The 21714-nt window shown below is 45.7% G+C and overlaps 1 protein-coding gene across 1 annotated transcript in view; it reads left to right on the top strand.

Annotated features, from left to right (window-relative positions):
* The window catches only part of IQCA1 (IQ motif containing with AAA domain 1), a 100480-nt gene extending 79259 nt beyond the window's left edge, over window positions 1-21221 (top strand). Inside the window, exons 15-19 of the mRNA XM_039703611.1 lie at window positions 1981-2177; window positions 11066-11152; window positions 13768-13945; window positions 16571-16809; window positions 20847-21221. Coding sequence (XP_039559545.1) covers window positions 1981-2177; window positions 11066-11152; window positions 13768-13945; window positions 16571-16809; window positions 20847-20948 — 803 coding nt within the window. The 3' untranslated portion in view covers window positions 20949-21221. The remainder of the gene's footprint in view (window positions 1-1980; window positions 2178-11065; window positions 11153-13767; window positions 13946-16570; window positions 16810-20846) is intronic.
* The last annotated feature ends 493 nt before the right edge of the window (window positions 21222-21714 follow it).

A 21714-nucleotide genomic window follows, 5' to 3' on the forward strand; every position in this document is an offset into this window, starting at 1 on the left:
ATGTAAAATCTATCCCATATTTCACTTGGGAATGGCATTGTGCCAAACTCCAGTGATTGCCGGGTCAGGTTGTTTGCTCTCAATGTAAAATCTATCCCATATTTCACTCGGGAATGGCATTGTGCCAAACTCCAGTGATTGCAAGTGCCTGTCTCAGGGGCCTTTACTCAAAACCTCGTTTGCGTCCCTTTCCACTCACGATTGGATTTTCCAGCCTCAATACTTCACTCACCTCCTCTTCCATTCCTGAGTGGATCTCAGGGAGATTTTAACTCCTATAGGCTGTGTCAGTGTCTGCTCATCCCCTTTAGAGGCCAAAATCACCAACATGTGCCTGCCTCCCACCCTGGAACACAGAGCAACGCTGACACACAACTTCTGTGTTTCCCTCCTTCCAAAGTGCTCAGGTTATTCTCTCCTCAGCCTGGATGGGGCTCTTCCCACCTGGAACAACACCCTCAGCTGGTTTGGGGTAAGGCTGAAGGTCTGCAATCAGCTGAGAGAGCTCAGCAGTTATCCCTGTCTGCACCATGTATTTCACATATCCCCAGACTCCTCCAGAACTGTGTTTTGACACCATCTGGTCTAGGGAAATCAAGCCCTGAGACACCCCTTAATCAAGAGAACCCATAAATTTTCTGCCATTTATGCAATTGGCAAAAATTCTAGGGAGAGGAGACCCTGGACTAGTTAAACAAACAAAAGGTACTTGCAAGAGCAGTTTGAAAAATGCCTTTGAGTAGCAAAAGCTATTACATGAGCCAAAAAAAAAAGGTACAGGAATGGTTTCACCTATGGGGTGATCTGTTACGGATGACATTTCACTTAATTGGTCTCCAAACTAGTTCATCATGAGATAATTGTGTATCACAGAAGTGAAAGTTTTTCTCAAAATAGCCACCTGATGGCAAGGAAAGCCCCAGCTTAAATGGCATTAAGAAAATTACAAGCAGCTGAAAGGAGAAAGAATAGTAGAAGCTATACTTCATCTTTAACACAGAGGAGTCTGCTGCTCCCCTCCTAATAAATCTTTGTGCAATAGTAATGGATTGCTGTGGAATGACCAAATATTAATAAAGCCTGGGTGGCTGACAACTTCCTACACCCTGCACGGTGCTGGAATAATGGCATTTGTCTCTGTGCTCGGTTCTCTGTCATTTATTTGGGATGCTAAACCATTAGGACACAGATAACCGCCCTGATTGGATTTGTTTTAAATAGCAGCCATCCCCATTAACCCAGAGGGCTTCTCCAGGCTAAGGCAAAGGCTCCCTCTGCAGCCCATCAGTTCTGGGGCCAGTTTCACTCCCACAGTCAGCTGGACGCCAGGCTGAGACCTCCAGGTGCACTGGATGCTCACAGAGCTTTTCAAACACACGTAAACACCACCACTGTTGACACAGCACATCTTTAGGCATCGAGGCAAAGTGAGCATGGATAAAACATCTGACATTTCTGGAGGTTCACCTGTCCCCAGTTCATGTGGTGGCAGCTGCAGGGAAGACAAGTTCCATCCCCATCAACCACCTAAATCTGCCTGTGCTTGTGTTTCCCCAATGGTGAGGCTTTCCCAGGTGATGGATCATATTTGTCACAGCCCAGGATGAATTCACCTGGAGCAGCCATGGAGACAGAGTGGGAATGCTGAGCAGGCACAGCAAAGGAAGCACAGCAACCCTGGCACTGGCATTTCCTCTACTCTCAAAATCATTCTTTTAGCTCACATGGGTTTAAAAGTGAAGTTTTCCCATCAGGAGGTACAAATAAGGGTGAGTCTTGTTCCAAAGAGAGATGCTAAATCTGCTGGGCTCTCAGCTCAGGTTATACAGAATTGAACTCAATAGGACTCATGCCATAGGAAGGAAACAATTAATTCATGTTATCAATTATTTATGGTGAATAAAAAAAGGAGGAATCATTCCATTACCTTTATGGCAGATTTAAATGAAAGCAATAATAGTGCCTTATGACTTTTTACAGGTTCCCAAACTGTCCATGAGAATGCTCCTCTGGTGAAATCCCTGCTGCTGGCAGGACCTGCTGGTGTTGGAAAGAAAATGTTGGTCCATGCCATCTGCACAGAAACAGGATCCAACCTCTTCAGCCTCACTCCTTCCAACACTGGGAAGTATCCAGGCAGGGATGGCCTCATAATGATGCTTCACATGATTCTCAAGGTGGGGAATTCTCAAGGTGGTCCAGTTCTTTTGTGGGACAATCAGGGAATTGTTGTTCCTCCATAACAAGGAACATACACAGCTTGAGCAAAGTTGCTCAACCCAGTTTGGAGTTCCTTCCCTGCCTTCAAGTGTTCCAAACATCAGGAGGAATTTCTTCATGGAAAGGGCTGCCCAGGGAGTGCCTGGACATCCCAGGGGGTGTCCAAGGAGCAACAGGACATGGCCCTCAGTGCTCTGGGATGGCTGAAAGGTGGTGGGTGATAAGTCAAAGGTTGGACTTGAGCTTAGAGGTCTTTTCCAACCAAAATGGGTCTGTGATTCTGTGAAACCACTTGTTGACAGCCAGTGTGTGCAGCTCTGCAGAGGATTTAATGCCCCTGGAGAAATCACTGGGAGCAGCCACATTTTTCACATTAAGATTTATGGGAGCTTTGTGTTACCTTGAATATGAAAAGCAGCACAGATAAAGAAAATTCTGTTCTCTGTTTATGTGCACATCAGCCAGGAATGCTTGCCATGCAGCATTTAATCAAATGCTAGGCTTGGGGTGGTCAGAAATTTCCTCTCTGGGGCTGTTGCTGGACAAAAGCTCTCTCCCCTGTATTGCTCTCTGTTTACCTATCAGCAAGTTCTTCAAAAGAAGGAATCCTGGTTCAGGATTACAGGAACAGAAATGTATGAGAAGTCTGGAAATGAAAGCAGGCATATGAACTGTGAAGAACATAGCCCAAACCCTCCTCAAAAAAAAAAAAAAAAAGAAAAAAAAAATACACTATCCTGGCAAGATTTCTTCCAGATTCTAAGTCCTCAGCATTTCTGCTCTGGATGGGAGCTTGTAAATATTTCCAGACAAAAAAAAAAAATTAGGAAAAAGCCAAAGGGAATATTTTTCCAGTGTCAGTGGTCTACTAAAATTGGCTTTGCTGGGGATTTATCAGCTGTATTTAATGGAATCCAGTGTTGGAGCAGGTTTTGTGACAGGTGTTCCCAGAACAGCCAGGAGCAAAGCCACCCCTGAGGAAGTGGTGCTGAGGTAAGGGTGACAGTGCTGTGATCACACACCTTTGATGCTGTGGCACTGGCACTGGGCCTGGCACTCCCTGACAGGATTTAGAGCCATTATCCTGAGCTAACAGTCCCTCTTCTCTGCACATTTCACCTTTTTCTCTGCCCTCATCCATGGCACAGCTCAGCTCTGCTGCAGGCCAGTCCCTGCCCTCAGAGTCCCTGCTACAGCACAAGGGCTTTGAGCACAGGAGGAATGAGGGAAGCCTTTGTACTCCTGGACAAGGCTCCAACTGAAGATAGCAAGAGTTTTTTTGTATAATTGCATATAAATAATATGAACAATAAGAGGAGCATGCACAAAATGTGTATTTATGCACATTAATAGGAATACACACACACACCGTGTATCTGTGTGCCCACAGGTACATTCAAACCCTTACATTAATTAAAAATAACTGGAAACACTCTCCAACCCCTTCCTCAAAATCATGGGGACCAGTCCAAGCTTATTTCTCTCCACTTAAACTCTTGCAAAGGACAGTGACCCTGCAGTGAACCCCTGTGAGTACTGGGATGGAGTTGCTCACAATCACATGGAATCAGGGCTGTCCAGGGCTGTTGTGTTTCCCCAGTGTGAGGCTTTCCCAGGTGATGGATCACATTTGTCACAGCCCAGGATGAATTTACCTGGAGCAGCCATGGAGGCAGAGTGGGAATGCTGAGCAGGCACTGCTGCAGACACAGCAAAGGAGGCACAGCATCCCTGGCACCCCTGCTCACCAAAAGGTGACTTGTTCCAACTGCAGCACTGCTGCAAACCCTGCTGCTTCAACAGCACAGGGTTTCTCTTTCCTGGCTGTTCAATCCTTCCCTGGGAGGATGGGCAGGCCCTGGCACAGGGTACCCAGAGCAGCTGTGGCTGCCCCTGGATCCCTGGAAAAGTTCCAGGCCAGGTTGGACAGGTCTTGGAGCAGCCTGGGACAGTGGAAGGTGCCCATGGCAGGGATGGCACTGGATGGGCTTTGAGACCCCTCCAATCCAAGCCAGTCTATGACCCTGTCACCCAACACTGGCCTGTCCTAGCAGCATTCAAATCCAGTGTTCCATTGGCGAGACCCCTCCAACCCAAGCCAGTCTGTGACCCTGTGGCCCAACACTGGCCTGTCCTAGCAGCATTCAAATCCAGTGTTCCATTGGCATTCCCAGTTCCTGTGGTGGTTTCAGCTCTCCCTTCCCCCTCTGTCCCCATGGCTGATCACCAGCACATCCCCACCTGCTGAGGATTTCAGCTCAGGGCCTGCAGGTTCTCAGAGCCAGGCTGGAAAATCCTGCTCCCACACAGGCTCTCACCTCTCTTCAGCTCTCCCTTCACCCTCTGATCACCAGCACATCCCCACTGGTGAGGATTTCAGCTCAGGGCCTGTAGGTTCTCAGAGCCAGGCTGGAAAATCCTGCTCCCACACAGGCTCTCACCTCTGCAGTTAAATTCCACCTCTTTATTCCTGACAATGCCAAATGTGCCTCATTCCCCCTCTCTCTGCTCCAGTCCAGCAGCACTAACTCAGCCAAATACCTGCCTGTACCAGCAAGAATATAGCAAACACCTTAAAATAGTTAATTATTCCCTGTTACCGGGCATTTATGAGACCAAAACTGGCCATTGTGTCCAATATTGAGCTGCCCTGTTAAAACAGGCCTTGACAAGCAGCTCCAGAGGAGAGCTGTGGAGATAAGGGGCAGGAGTGTGAGACACATCTGGACCAATCCAGCTGTTTGGGGCTAAAATAAAGCTGGAGTGAGAGGGAGTCTAGCTGCTGTTTTCATGGGATAACACAGAGAACAGAGTCAGACTTTGCCCAGAGGTGCACAGAGATGGGACAAAATATGGGCACAAGTAGCAACAAAGAAAATTGTTTGTGTATTAAGGAGAAAGTTTAATGAGGAACCAAAGGACAGGGAATCTCCTATATCCTATATGCAGGAATTTGCTGCTACCCAAGCTGAAGAAAACAACACACATTCCAAATAAATTCCTTGACAAGAGAAAGCTAAACAGTGGTAACTGCCCTCCCCAAAAAGTTCATTTTTCACCGTGGTACAAAAATCAGGTTATTTGGATTACTGTAAGGCTACACTGGGCAGTGGCACATGTGGCAGACAAACCATGGAAGTAGTTGGTAGCTTGCAGCTGACATTTTATATTTAATATTCCTGGCTCTCAGCCTTACCTGACCCAGCACAGTGCCCCCCATCTGAAGGTCCTGTGTGCAGAGATCACTGAAAATACCCCAAGTCTCCAAAATCGGACACTTCTGGGCAGCTTTTTTGGAAACAGCAACTGTTGTCAAGGCAGCTTTGTACTGCAGCTTCCCAGAAGTGCCTTTATGGAGAGTTAATCAAGCAAAATACAGAGCTGCCACTGCGAGTTGTGAGTGAATGACAGGAAACATGACAGCTCTTTGCTTCTTATCTTCTGATCCACACAACCACTGTTAAACACCAGGATTTAGTAAATAAGGATTCATGGTGCTCTGTGATAAAGGTGAAGTCACCTCACACCTTTGATTACCTGTCCTATGTGCAAACAAAAGGGTTTCTGTAATGAAAGCAAGCTCTGGAGAGCATAAAATGACCATTAGGGAACTTTCCTTCCATAACTGAAGTGTTGGCTGCTGGCACTTGTTTCGTGGGAGACGCCCTAAACAAGTGAATAGGACTGGGGAAAAAATGAAACTTTAATTTGTTTCAGATGCAAAAGTCAAATTCTTATTTTCCCCCCTCCTCTTTTCAGGGAGGGGACTCACAGGAGACACAGCAGCCCTGATCCAAGAGAGGCTTGAGTGTTACTGCAGGCAGGCATTTTAATGTCATTCAGAGGAAATGACTTCTCATACCAGAGCAGGAAAACACCAACATTTCAATCTGCCTATTCAGAGGAGATGTAAGGGAGACAGATATTGAATAGGAAAACTATTGAAAGAGGCTGCAAACACCAAGCTTGAGCACTTGTGTTCTCCATTGAGCAAATCCTGCCAGGTCAGCTCTGCTTCACAGCAAAAAGGGGAGGATCTGTCTCCAGCAGAGAAGCACTTCCCAGAAATCCCCCCCCAAAACAAAGCTCACCCTTGAACCGTGAACCAGAATATTCCACATTGAAATATTATTTGTTTCAATAAAACATTGAAATATTATTTATTTCAATGTAATATCGCGCAACAATTTAATGAAATATTCTTTCTTAAATATTTTAATATTAAATATTATTTGTTTCAATGTAACATTATATAAAATGTAATGAAATATTATTTAATATTTCAATATTAATTGAAGTATTCCACACTGGAATATTTCAGTTAAGCCCCGTTTCCCAACCTGAGCTGCTGGCTTGTGCCAGTTTGCTCTCCCATGTCCCCATAAAATACAGGAAAGATGCAAGGAAGGAGGCATGGAAGCAAAATCAGATCCAGAAAGGAGCGAGGGGAGAGGGGAGAATGCACAACTCAGTGACACAAAAGCCCAGGTAGTTCAGAGGTTTAGCTGCAGGGCAATAAAAAAGACAAGCACGAGGCAGCCAGGGGGTTAATCACTAGCAGAGGGACACAGCCCTGCCAGGGCTTCATCCCCTCTCTGGGGCCAGGAGCACACAGAGAGCACATTGTGCCCCAAGCCACACGTGGGGAAACCTTGCTAGAGCAGCTCTGGCCAGGCTCAAAGGTTGGGGGAGAGGTGGCCAGGAGGAAATGCCAGCAGGGAAGCTGTGTGTGTGTGTCAGCAGCTCGGTGTGGGCTGTGCAGGCCCACAGAAAGAAATATTGTCCAGAAATATTTCAACACCATCAGCGCTCGGGGACTCTTATCAGCCTCTTTGGGTCTGCTCTTTAGCAACTCAGAGGTGACTGTACAAGTGTTACACCCAAAAAAGGGATATGATGGAGTTTATTTAGATTAAATGATACAACCCCAGCATTTAGAGGCAACAGAAATTTGAAGTCTGTCATTAATTTAATTTTTTCCCACTGATTCATGTTCATTTGTTCATAAGCACTGCTGTATTGTCCCTTCAGCCAGACCATTGTTCTGGCAGGTTGAGGAGCTTGTCCTGGTACACTGACAGAATTCTCTGTGTGTTTAGCATTTCCATGCCACGAGACTCTCTCACCACAGCTAAAATTTGGGAACAGTACAGTGAGTCTTTCTTCCAGCACCCAAAACAATTCTGCTCTTGGTGCAGCTCAGCCTGCTGGAATTCTTAGATCCTTGAAGTGTTAAGCATCAACAGTGCTCAAATATGCAGTTATTTCTGTGAGAAAGCAGCTTGAACTTGTGTTACCCTAAGGTTAAAAATTAAATCTATCCTGTAGCAAGTCATTTTCTGCCTCACAAACCAGAATACAGTGGCATCATCACTGCAGCTCAGGAATATTTACCTGGTGATGCTCCCACTGAAAAGGTCTAATCCCAGCTTTCAGTGCAGCATTTCTGGGTGTATAATCTACAGAGCACTGAGATTTTCAGCAATAACTTGAGCTTCCAAAAAATTTCGGGCCTTTAAAAAAAAAATTCCATAAAATCCTTCAAGTTTGGAGGAGCCTTGTGCAACATGTGCTGGGCAAGAATCAAATTCCTGCATTTTCAAGTGCAACCATTTAACTGTTAAACTCTGGCTCCCAGGTTTGAAAACTTGAACCCAAGGCTTTCAAAAGTGCTGTTTGATCTTTGATGACTCTTGACAGTAGGATGAGAGGGATTTTTTTTTTTCCATAATGATTTTCCCAATCTCACTCAGTGTGGTATTAGAAGGGTTAAGGGGCCATCTGCTGGCAGCTCCAACAAATTGTGGAATTGCAGCAAAGCTAATAAAATTTCAATTACAAATTAATTATGTACAGTGCATTTAATTATCCATGGATTCAAACTGTCCATGGATAATTCAAATGGAGCACTTTCACAGGGGGGTATACAGGCAGCTACGGATCTGCCAACAATTTAAATTAGATGCCAGTGGATTCTGGGTGTCTCATCTGGATTGCCAAGAGGAAACAGCCAGGCTCAAACCCAGTGTGTTGCATTGGGTTATATGAATGTCTATTAACACCTGAAAAATCATGGAATGGTTTGGGTTGGAAGGGATTTAAAACTCATCCAGCTCCACCCCTGCCATGGCAGGGACACCTCCCACTATCCCAGGCTGCTCCAAGCCCCAGTGTCCAGCCTGACCTTGGACACTGCCAGGGATGGAACATCCACAGCTTCTCTGGGCAACAAACACATGCAGGCCATTTTCCACATTTAGCTCTTTGCCTCAAAGCAGAAAACACAACAAATTCTCTCTTTGGGGGCCAAAACTGAGATTATTCAATAAACAAAGGAGGCAATGAAGATGAAAGGTGTGACCACAGTGAGCATTCTCCTTTAAGAGCTGAAATGAAGGTGTGAGCTGATTTCAGACCTCAGGCTGCATTTCAGGGGGGCTGCTCAGCACAGAAACCATCTCCAAGCCAAACAAGGAGTATCAGCACCTCCCAGCCTGTGGTGACCCCACCAAAAGGACAAAGAGAGACACAGCAGTGTCCAACCTCTGCCAACAGTTTTGGAGCCTCTGTAACCTCCCCCCACCCTTATTTCCCACTGCAGCATCAGGCACTGAACAGGCTCCCCAGGGATGGGATATATTTTCTAATAAGTTGTTTTTATTTTGTTTCAATCTTCACTATTAACACTAAATATTTGAGTTCCTGCCATCCACCAAAGGAAAAAGCTCAGGAAGGACACTGACCTGTTGGAGTGAGCCCAGTGGAGGCCACCAATCTGATTAGAGGGATGGAGCACCTCTCCTACAGGGAAAGGCTGAAACAATTGGGATTGTTCAGCCTAGAAAAGAGAAGGCTTTGGGGTCACCTTGGAACCCCTTCTGATGTCTTGTGATGGCTGACCTAGAACAGAGGCTGGACATAGTTAAAGAATAAAGCAGGGATTTATTTAAAGGCCTCAATGGATCCAACTTGGGCAGCACAAGAGCCCAGCCAGGGCTACACCCAAGATGATCCAAAATGGTCATGAGGTCACAGGGTCTCTCACTTTTATAAGTTCTGCTCCCTTTGCATCTTGGAGTTCATTTGTCTAATTCCAGCTTTAGCCCATCAAACCCCATCCTTCTTGTTTTTCTCTCTTCATTCCACCATTGTTTATGCTCTTGGGCCTGAGATTTGGGTCATTTGTCCTTGGTCCCCAGCTAGAGAAGGAATTGTTTTGTCTCCCTACTCTGTGAAGAGAGCTCACCATGCCCTGATATGAAGCTCAGAACTGCACACTGAAGCAGCACAGAATCTGAAAAATATAAAAGCTAAGACCTGAGGCATCACTTCCAGTGCCTGAAAGGGGTACAAGAAATATGGAGAAAGGCTATTTACAAGGGTCTGCAGGGACAGAACAAGGAGGAATGGGTTTAAACTGACAGAGAGTAGGTTTAGATGGGATATTGGGAAGGAATTGTTCCCTGGCAGGGGGGGCAGGCCCTGGCACAGGGTGCCCAGAGCAGCTGTGGCTGCCCCTGGATCCCTGGAAGTGCCCAAGGCCAGGTTGGACATTGGGGCTTGGAGTACCCTGGGCTAGTGGAAGGTGTCCCTGCCCATGGCAGGGTGTGGAATGAGATGATCTTTAAGCTCCCTTCCAGCCCCAACCATTCCAGGATTCTACAATGCAGCTGTTCTGGACTTGGAGGTATCACTTGACATACTCTAGGACTGACCAGTTGCCACCCATGAAAGTGTCACATGCTGAATGTGGCATTGCTTCCACTTCACCCCATCAGCAGCACAGCAAACAAAGTGAGCAGCCCTTGTTTCCTGTGCTCTTCCCCATCCCCAGCCCACTCCTCCTGCACGCACACACTCACTCTTTGAAACACAGCCACAAAAATCAGCTGCAGTGCTGCGAGCAGCCATGCTCACAGCTTAATTCTTCCTGCCTGGCTGTCAGTCAGCCAGGAGCCTCTGATGTACACAGCCCGTGGGTTTTGTAAGCTGCCTTCCTGGAAGCAGCAGCTTCAACTAGGGGGAATTAAAGGAAAAAGAAATAATAAAAAAGAAAAAGGCAGGATAGAAGGAAGCTGTGCCTCTCTCTCTCTCGTTACCGCTGACTCCTCGAGCCGTCACTTTTTGTTGCTGAGCAAACTCTGAGAGCCACTGGAAAGTGATTAAAATTTGGCAGCAGAGTGTCTAAACCTCTGGAATGGCTCAACCTCTGGCGTTTCTATAGCAATGGGGAAGAGTGCAGGATGTGGAAAAAGCCTGTAGCATTGCTGCCATCCTGCTGTGAACCAGGGGTATCGTGCCTCCGACTTTGGAGCAGGAAAACCCAGTTTTGGACAATGCCCCCCCTCCTGCAAATTTAATTCTTGTGCTCACTGCAAATTAAATGCTGGAGTTTCAACCAGAAGATTGACAAACTGTTTTGCTTAGAGATGAGTGCTCTCCCTCTCATGCAACAGCCATGCCTTGCCTGTCTCCCCATCCAGAAAAGCAGGGTGGGATCCCAACCTCAGCCTAAAGCTGCCCTTGCACCATGATTTTCCATTGAACACCAAATCCAGGCTTCCTTTTGCAGGAACACGACTGAATTAGTGCTGAGAAATTAAAGATAAGCATAGCAGGCAAAATGATCCAGTCTGAGCTGGGCTTTTAATGCTCCATTCCTAACTAGAAAGGGTTGGATTTGCCAAGGCTATCCATGATTGCTGAACATTCCCAGGGATAAAAAATAAGCCAGGCTAATTGAGCTGCTGAAATCTGGATTCAAAAGCACACTGACAGGCTCCCAGGTATGAAATTGCAGCTGTTTTAATCAACTCCTTGCCTTTTCTCCCCCATTTTCTCCTAGGTGGGCAAGGAATTGCAGCCTTCAGTCGTGTGGATTGGAGACACAGAGAGAGCATTTTCCAAAGGGGCACCAAAGGGAGAAGAAGAGGTGAATTCTTCTTTATTTCATTGCAGATAATTTCTCCTGTTGCACTACAGCCCACACAAAGCACATACCACTATGACCAGACCTGCCAAAGCTTGCTTGATAATAGCTTGTCTCACTAACTTTTTTTTTTTTTTAGCTTTTAAGAGAGTCTTGTGACTTCTTAAGAGCCCCCAAGAGGTCACACTTCTCTCTTCCACCTATCCTTGCTTTATTTAAAAATAGTCCAGTCACTGCTCATCAGTGCACTGGAAAGTAAAAGGGAATAATGGAGAATTTCAAAATATGAGGCAGAAGCTAAAAGTTGAGATGAGCTTAAATTGTTCAGCTCTATTAATTTGAGAAATTGGATGGAGCCAAAGTGAACAATAAAGTAACAAGGATAGATTTCCACTGCAAAAACAACGAGCCTGTGTTAAATAGATACAATTACAGATGATTTTCTTTGGGCTCCCAGGAGTCCTAATGCCACTGCTTCCATTCCTTCCTCTCCTGTGTGGCTTCCCCATTGGAAAGAAAAGTAAAATACTGCCCCATATTCACAGCAACAACACCACAGCAGGGAGAAACTTGCCCCAGTTCCTGTTGCCTGCAAAATGTTTTTATTTTATGTGAAAAATTGAACCTTTTTTTATTAGAGTGTCTGTGGGGTGGTCACAGGAATGGATTTTGGAAAGGCAACACAAGACAACCCAACCTTGGCTGGGGCTGTTCCTTCTGCCAGGGCTGGGTGAGGTGATGGGTGTGCAGTGATCCTTTGAGGTGATGCCTCAGGTTTTAGCTTTTATAATTTTCACATTCTGGGCTGTTTTAGTGTGTGGGTCTGGGCTTCATATTAGGATATGAGCCTATTAGGTTCATATTAGCTTCATATTAGGATGTGAGCTCTCTGCACAGATCAGGGAGACAAAACAATTCCTTCTCTAGCTGAGGACCAAGGACAAATGATCCAGATCTCAGGCCCAAGAGCACAAACACCATGGGCTGAAGGGAGAAAAACAAGCAGGATGGGACTGCAGGGGCTAAAGCTGGAACTGGACAATTACAATACACAATGGAGCAGAACTGATCAAAGTGAGAGACCTGTGACCAGTTGTCCATTTTGTGACCATTCTGGTTCATCTTGGGTGCAGCCCTGGCTGGGCTCCTGTGCTGCCCAAGGTGGATCCATTGAGGAAATCCTTTTAACAAATCCCTGCTTTATTCTTTAGCTCTGTCTGGCCTCTGTTCTAGGTCAGCCTTCTCAAGGCATCACTGGGACCCTTAGTGGTCCCCACAGCAAGAGGGAACCTTTCTCTTGGGTCCAAAACCTGACAGATGTGGATTAAAATTAAGATTAGGGGCCCAAAATGGCATGGATTACTCAAGATCCTTGCTTGCTTTGCCATTAGTGTGAAAAATTTTCCTGTCCTGCCCACTTCAGAGTCCAGGGTATCCCCTCTGGCCCTGGTGCCCATCCCAAGTCCTGCCCTTGGTGGAAGTCTGTTTGCTCCAGGCTTGGAATCCCACACATCCCAAACTGTTCACAGCACACCCAACACTTAGAGGAGACAGCATGAACCTGGAAGGACAGGCAGAGGTCCCTTGGGAGTGCTGGAATTTTGGAGAATCACGGAATAGTTTGGGTTGAAAGGGGCCTTAGAGGTCACCTTGTTCCACCTCCTGCAGGTCAGGGACCTCTTCCACTAGAGCAGGCTACTCCCAGCCCCATCCTAAAAGATGAGCTAAGCTCAGCCTTCAGAAGCCAAGGCAAGTATCAGTCACTGTGCTCACCCCAGGGTGACAGAAATGCACAGCATGACCATGAGAAGAAGAGGAATGATCCACCAGATGCATTGTGTTAAGACAAGCTTATTTAAGAAAAAAAAAAATAAATGTGCTACTCTACCCCAAAACTTGTGGGAAAGCTTATTGATTAACAGTAATGACACCACAACAATCTGATTAGCCTTCTCCAGCCAATATTCACTTGAACATTATCAAATATAAATAATATTTATATTTTATATAAAAGGTTCTCCAATAAAAGTTCTGCTCAATACTCATCTGTTCTGTAAGTAGCAGTTAAATATGTGTTACAAAGTAGTAAATTATTGCAAAGAAATGAACCCTGAACTCCCAGAACCTTTGTTCTCAGAGCCTCAGCAAGTTAGAAAGCACAGTAAAAAATAGGGAGTGTATTTTGCACCCTTAGAAGTCAGAAAATCATAACCTCCAAGAGCTGGGAGGATTCCAAACTAGGTTACAATCTGCTACCTGTCAAGGTTCATCAGGTGTGCAGGTCCCTGCAATATTTCTCCTTGAGCTGAAATAAGGATTTCCTTCTTTAAATTAATTGTTTCCTGCCTGCCTTTGAATAACTAGACCATAAATTCAGTAGTGAAAGTCACTGGCACAAACCCACAAAACCAGAAGGAGGAACTAAGTGTTTACCTGAATTTGAGGAGGCAGAATCTTCCCACTTGTGTTGATATCTCACCAGCTCTTACCAAACACAACCAGAGCACTAAAAACCCCCAAAATCCTCTTGCAGGCAGCAGGTACAGCTCCAGCTCATTAACTCTGAGCTGTCAGCATCGTTAACAACTCTTTCCTTCTCCTGTTTGCACGTGCTGCAGGTGAACTTCAGACGCCTGGCAAAGCTCCTGCCGCAGTTCCTGAGGGCTCTGAAACCCAAGGACAGAGTTCTGCTCGTGGGCACCTCCCGCAGGCCCTTTGATGCCAATCTGGGACCTTTCTGCAAAGTTTACCAGAAAATCATTCTCATCCCCAAGCCTGACTACCTGACAAGATTTGGTAAGTGTTTCAGTCATCCTCAGGGTTAATCCTGCTGTTTAAAATTCCTGCTTGTTGCTGCTGATCCTCAGAACTGCTCTTCAGCTCAAGTCAGGCCCCTGGTGTGTCTCAAGTCCTGAAAATGTAGGTTAAATCAATACACGCTACTCCAAAGGCCAAATAATGAAAGTGGAAGCTGGGAGAAGAGTTTAAAATACTCTTCACCACCAATTCACATTTTCCATTAGTTCAGTATGCACCAAACTGAGCTGGTTTCTCTCCCCCCACCCCTATTTCAGCACACATTTTCTTTTTTTTTCTTTCTTTTTATTTTAACACATTGCTTCTGAATTTCTGGTTCCAGTTTGCAGTTCTGAATTTCCAGTCTCCATACTCTAAACAACACACCTTCTCAGCCTCTCCAAAACCAAACCCTGTCAGGAGGACTAAATTTTCTCTCTCACAAATTCCACTTTTTGTACTTGCAGATCACGAGAGAAATTGTACAGGCATCCATGATTTTGCATGTCTGGTCTATCAAGTGTGAAAGACAAGCTCTCCCAAATTCTGACAAAATCATTGAATATTCCATGTACTGAGACTCAAAGCTTTCAAGGAAAGTAGGATTCTTTTCTAATAAAACAAGCCTCCAATGTTTTGAGGTTTTAAGCACCCTGAAATCTGCAATAAACAGCAATAAAAGAAAACCCATTTGGCTCAGGGACCTTGCCACACAGGCACTCTTTGCTCTGTCCAGTGTCACCTTGTTACAAAGCTCTGACAAACACATTGTGCAGTCCAGTTTCATCCTGCATCACTCAGGGGCAGCCCAGGTACCCAGGTGATGCACATTTGGGTGAGCCAGGACAGAGTTTGGCTGTCTAGCACACTGCAAACCTCTCCCAGGTTCCATAATTTTCCTGCTGTGGATGGGAAATGGTCAGCAAGCAAGGGAACATGTGTTTCATGTTAGGTTACAGCTCTGAGGAATTGCTGAGAGATAAGGAGACACGAGCAAAACCTAGAGAAAGGAGGTGACAGCAGCTGAATTTAGCTGTGCTCACTTCTAGGGGTTGAACTGTCACATGCTGGGACTCTCACCACTAACTTGGAGTCCAAAAAAATGGCCAGCTCAAGAGATTTCAACTGCACACTTCAGAATGCCCAAAAAAGTTAACTCATGGCATTTTAAAGCAGAATAAATGTGTAGTTTTAATTCTTTGATGTTGCCCCAATTCAGACAGTGCCTGGCTTGTTCTTCAGCCCCAACCTTCCCTGAAGTTCTATGGAAATAGGATCTTCAGCTCCCAGTCCTGTCAGTTTTCAGTGCCTGACACCCCCTTTGAGAAGGAAACAAACTTGTTTTGACAGAAAAATAATGACATTACAAATACTTGTAAGCCACAGTGCACAGCTACCTGTCTGCTGCAGCCCTCCCTCTGGTTACAGACCAGAGTATTCCAATCTGTGCTCAGTGGGAGCAGTAAATATACAATGGAAATCATTAAACTGGAAGATTCACAATCCCATACTGATTTCTTGCCATTAATCACCCAGCAAGGCAGTGCCTTGTGTTACACACCTGCACCAGGAGCTGCAGCACACAATATCTGCCTGTGTGCATCAATTCCTCCTTTATGAATTAGTGATTCAGCCAATATTTATTGAGCACAGGCACGATTCAAGTGGGAGACCACAAATTGCTGGAGTGAGAAATGCAGTGCAGAGCTGTCAATAGTTATGGGCTCCAGTCTGTGGTATTGATGGCCAAGGGAGAACAAGGCAGCTTTTCCAGCAGCACCAACCTCCACCCAACATCTTCATGCTACATCTGAGCATTCAAGCACAGCAGACTCGAAATGTCTCATTCAAGAAACTTTTTAACCTCTTATCCATAATCCTCCTAATCTTTTCCAAATAATTCTGTGTAATACTTTAAAGCAAAGCCTGAGGAGGCCACATCAAAGTTCTAAATTTCTCTGAAACAGAGCCTTACTTAACATAAAACAAACCAAAAGATTGGTATTATTCCTATTCTTTGGGAGCAAAATCTCAGCCACTTCACAACCCCAAAGAAATCAATCAGGTCACAGAAGTTCACAGCTAAAAGATACAACCAAGTTCACCTTTCAAGTAACCAGCAAAACCCCAATCACAGAAAATTTGTGCCTTGCAACATGTGCCTGATAGCTGGAAGCCTCTGGGACATGGAGCCCTCCCAGCTCAGCAGGAATAAGCTGTGATGAGGGTCAGAGAAAGAGAAACAGGCTGGTGGTAAAGGGACTTAACTCTGCACATCCAGCTGGGAGCACTGGACAGGTTCTGTGTGTGGTTCTTTCCATTCTTACACACATACCCACCCCACTCTATGTGCCCCTAATGACTTGCTGAGAAGTACTGACTGGTGGCCAAAAATTATCACTAAGGGTTTAAAAGCACATGTGCCTAAAGGCCCCTGTGCTGCAAATCTGAAGAGGAAAGAGAGCATGCCAAAAAAAAAAAAAAAAATCTGAATTTTGGCTTTCCTGATTGATAATCCTTATTTTCTTGTTCCAGTATCAAAATAAATAATAATAAAATTTCTTTCTCCTGCTTTCCTTGAATTGCTGTCATTACATTGTCTCTTTTGCATGTCGTGATGCTCAGCTCTGTGGAAGCACTACATCCTGCAGCGTGGTGGGGCCTTCACCAAGCTGCTGAACCTCAACTGCCTGGCCCAGGTGTCGGATGGCTTCACCCAGGGACACGTGGTGGACGTGGTGCACACTGTGCTGACTGAGCTGAGGCTGCTGCAGATGGACAGGAAGCCACTGAGGACTGCTGAGTTTGTCACTTCTCTGGCCAGGCACGACCCAGTGTACAAAGAGGAGGAAGAAACCTTCCAGGTGAATTCTGTTTCTTGTCTTCGGTCATTCCCTGCCATGTCCAGCCACACTTGATGTAGGGACCTGCTCACTGTGCTGGTGGGTTGGCACCTCACTATTTGAATGGTGATTTAGGGCTCAACAGCACCAAAACCCATCTCCCTCAACCTGGGGTGTGCCAAACCAGTCCTTATTTGGGCAGCACAGCTGGCAGAGTGCTTTGGTGAACCTGCTGCTGCTGCTCAAGTTGAGCAGAGTAGCCTCCATGTGCATGGATAAAACACACATGGGCCATCAGTTCCATGCATTTGTCCTTTTCCTTCCAGAGCTGAGGTGTTCAGCAAGCCTGGATACATCACCTTGAGAAGGCAAAACACCTGGCCATTCAATGTCCAAGAGCTAAGCCCTTTTCTGAAATAATTTCAAAAATAATTTCTTTTAAAGTTTTCCTTCCAGCCTTTAAAATAAATGAGTTTCTGCCTCAAGCTCCATCCCTCAGGGCTATAAAATCCTGAGGGCAAAACTGAGAGAGTTTGAGGTGTATTTTATTGACAGCACAGGGTGCTCAGAAAAGTTTTTGCTGTTCTCTGGCAGTGTCCAAGGCCAGGCTGGACAGGGCTTGGAGCACCCTGGGACAGTGGAAGGTGTCCCTGCCCATGGCAGGGGGTGGGATGGGATGAGCTTTAAGGTCCCTCCCAGCCCAAACCACTCTGGGATTCTGTGATTCTACACATGCCTCAAATAGCCATGGATCAGCTTCCAGCCTGATAAATGCACCAAAGTCCTTGGGCCCTGGGCAGAGCCCTGCTGTGCCCCAGGGAGCTGCAGGCAGCCCACACCAGGGGCTCCCAATGAGGTAAGACCTCTGGACTGCTCCAGCAGACCCCAAAAGAGCATTCTCCATCCCACAGCCCTGATAATTCCTACTGCTTATAACTCCCCACCTTTCCTGGCTGGAAGGTTTCCTCATTGTCCTGCTCCTTGAACCCCCCAGCACCTCCCACCACAAAGGATGCTAATTCTCACAGTGTTCTCCAAGGCTTCTCCCACTGCTGACCTAATGATAGTGCATATTTCTCCCAGCCCTGCTGAGCACTTCCCTGTTTCCATTTAGAGCCATTTGGCTCACTCAACACAGGCAGCATTTGTGATATTTGGCAAATTACTCCCTTTTTTTTCCTCATGCTTCCTCACTAAACCAGTATCTCTCCTCAGGGAAAGGCTAATGGTTCAGTGTTACAGCAAAGGAAAAAAAAATACTCCATCATTCTCAGCTCCAAGTAGTCCTCCATTTGTACCCTGGAACATGAGAGCAAGTATTTAGTGTGAGTTTAACTTGAAAATATTATCCCAGTCACTATAAAATGGGCCTGTTTTGTACAGCACAAAGTGCCCAGGCAGCCCTTCATTTGGAACACAGCTCAAATGAGCCTGTCCCCAGCATCCCATGGCAATCATCTCCTTGCATTAATTACAGCCCTTAAGAAAGTATTTCCTTTTATCTGTTGGAATTTTGTTTCCCTTAAATGTCACGGAGCCTTGCTGCAGCACCTGTGATATGGCACAGGGGAGGAGGATTGTCAAAATAGCCCTGTGCATTAATTAACTCCAGTAATCCCCAACTCTCCTCACACAGAAGCCCCTCTTCCCAAGCTTCCAATCACTGCCATTTCTGGACCTTTCCCCTTGCTTTGCTGTGTCCCTTGTGGAAGTGGGGCAGCTGAAACACTGTGTTCCAAGTGAAGATGAGCCCTGTGATGAATCTTGGATTTTTCTTCCCTGAAAGCATGAATCTCCCAGTCTGACATTTATATTCTGCCAGTGTTCCAAAATGAATATAAATAATGCAAAATTTGGTGACAGTGTGATTTCTGCCTTCCATTTACTCAAATTTCTGCCCCAATTACACATCCACATTTTTTGAAATTATAAATTAGTGCACGAGGGTGGTTGATACAAATCCTTACACAGAATGGATTTCTGGAGAGACAAAGCCAGCTCACCACACCAGTTCTGCCTGGTAGTAACTGGACCAAAATCATGGAATGGTTTGGGTTGGAAGGGACCTCAAATCTCACCTTGTTCCACCCCATTCCATGGGCAGGGACACCTTCCACTGGACCAGGTTGCTCCAAACCCCATCCAGCCTTGAGCACTTCCAGGAATGTGGCAGCAACAGAAATACCTAAGAAAACCCATTCCAAAGCCTGTGGACATCATTCCTCCAAAAGCCAAATATTTTAACACTAATCAGTCACTGCTGCCAGTAACTTCCATCCCCAGTTCAGATGCTGGTGATAAATGGACTTCTATTTTGGCTGTGTCTGAGGAGCTGACTTCATGGAACAGCTACACCAGTTAAAGAGACAAAAAGTTACTGTTGTGCACTGAAATATTTGCACAAAGAACTGGGAAGAGAACAAAAAGAGACATCCTAGGTCTCTTGGCTTCTCCTGCCAAATGCCTCGAGTCCTTTGCCAGTGACCCAGAGCTGGCAGGGAGATGATCAAACACCTCTTTCCACCCCACCAAGCTCTTGGCAAGGTTCTCCTACCCTCTCCACCTCCCACATAAGGTCTGGAAGGTGTTACACCCAGGACACAAAACTGAGAGGGAAATAAAATCTCTGTGGCCTCGTGGAGTCTCATCCAGGCAGAGACATCACTGGGTTCTCCTGGCTTCCCTCAGCTACTGCCAGGGAAAGGCAATTCCTGCTGGAGACCAAACTCACAATCCCCACCTCATCCCTCTCATGGGCAAGGCCAGAAACAGCAACACATCCCAGCTCTGTGGTTCTCCCAAAACCAGGAACAGTTTGGCCTGGGACCAAGGCAGCAAAATCCAACTTCACTGGGGTTCCTGCCCACCACCATCCATGTCCTGCCTAGATGTGGGCACACAGGAGGCTGGAGGATGTTTTTATGAGGGTTTTTGGAGGAGAGGAGCTCAACTAATTCAGATAATTAAAGCAGAACTGCAGTGTCCAGCAGGCAGCTGGTCTTTTGACCCCATCTTGAAAGGGTGACACCAAGAAGGACCATCTGGGGTCAGGAGATGAACATGTTGAGTTTTCCTTCCCGGTACCCTTCCAATACCTCTTCTCCCAGTTTCTCTTCCCGTAACACACACTGGGCAAGTGGACAAGGCAAATTCTTCAGGGATGCCTTAACAGGCTCAGGCTGGGAGCAGGATTCAGGGTGGAGCAGATGGAAAAGGCAGACTTCACAGGATGCCACATTGAGAGGGAGGTTGGAGATGACCTGGGCAGAGACGCGGCATTAAACAGCAGCCCATGGTCAGGAAGGAAGGCATTTTATCATTGCCTGGCAGAATCTGAATCTCTGGTTTAGCAGGACTTGGTTGAGTGAGGTTCTGGCACACCCAGGGAAGGAATAATTCCCACCCAGGGAAGGAATAATTCCCACCCAGTGCCGACTTCAAAGCCTCCCCTTCTCCTTCACTTCCCATGGCTCTCACACGGCCTGGAGCTGCCTCCCTGACACCACAGCCCAGGAGCCGGGCAAGTCTGCAGAGCAGCTCCACCAGAATCATTTACAAGTCACAGGCCTGTGAACAGGCATCTGAAAGCAATAAACAGGTTCTTAATGTTGGGGGTTTGTTTTGCTTCCTAAGCTCCCTCATGGAAATCAAAGCTGTCTGCATCGATTTGCAGAGGCACGAGGAGGGGATGATTTGTCTGTTGCCAAGTCTGGAGCAGAGGGAGCTCTGACAAGAGCTATATTCTCTGGAAATAGGGTTGATCATGGAATTTAACATTTCCATAACTATAGCAACACAAATGGCCCAGCTAAGTATTGCTGTTAATGAGACTCAGCTCGATCAATTGCTGCATTTCTTGGGATAATAATGTTCTCAAGAGATCTGAGGGTTTCATTTTGGCTTCTCCACCAGCCAGCCTGGATTTTAAGAGGTTTGGGTTTTTTAAGGAATGCTCTGTTATAGTAGTAAAATGTTTAAGTAGTCTGACTTGCCCTGTTTGGTTTGTTTGTTTTGTTTGTTTTTTTTTAATTTTATTGAATTTTTTTTTGGTTCTCCAGGCCTGGTATGCCAAGACCCCACTGGGAAAAGCGTGGAGCACAGCACAGGCAGCAAAGGAAGAAGAAAAAGAAAAGAAAGGAAAAGGGAAAGGGAAAAAGTAACTTCCTCAAGGATTTTTCACCTGGCCATACAGTCACAACTCTATTTCTTTGTGAAGACATGGCAGATTAATGTTATAGGTATTCCAGGAAGAGAATTCCTCTCTGAATGAATTTTTAAAAGCTAAAAAAAGAAAAAAAAAATCAGATGAGATGTAACATGTAGCTCTCAGAGGATAAAGAGTTAATGACCACTGACTTGCTCAAGCATTATTTATTCTAAGAGATTTTAGGGGGCAGAAGGGTTCATTACTCAGACCTGTAACATGCCATCAACTTTTAGGCCATACTCATTTATTTCAGCAAGTAACTCTCCTTAAAAATTGATGTCACTTTAATGTCTTTCATTACTTTAATATCCTATATGCTTTATAAAACTAACTGCTTTATATATCTGTGGGTCTACAGCGTTACAGTCCTCAATAAAACTATTACAGCTCCAAAGACTGCTTTTTAATTGGGATGGATTAGGAGGCACTTGGTGCAACCCACCACAAGCTGAATATTTACACAGCTGCAGCAGGAGCAGCACTTGCACCTGTTGAGGCCTCAGCACAGACAAATTCATACATGTGGGTGTCAGCAGAAAAAAGCCAAGCAGCCAGCTGGTAATTTGGGTGGATGGCCACCAAAATCTGGTTTTACTCTATTTTGCCATAGAAAATAATGCCTAATGAGCTTGTTTGCATAAACAGCAATGTGTTTGTTATTTAATGCAGCTTGTTTACTTACATATCAGCAGTTTTGAGGGCAGAGGATTTATAAGGAG

This window comes from Passer montanus, unplaced genomic scaffold (assembly GCF_014805655.1).
Source record: "Passer montanus isolate IOZ18808 unplaced genomic scaffold, ASM1480565v1 scaffold165, whole genome shotgun sequence".
NCBI lineage: Eukaryota > Metazoa > Chordata > Aves > Passeriformes > Passeridae > Passer > Passer montanus.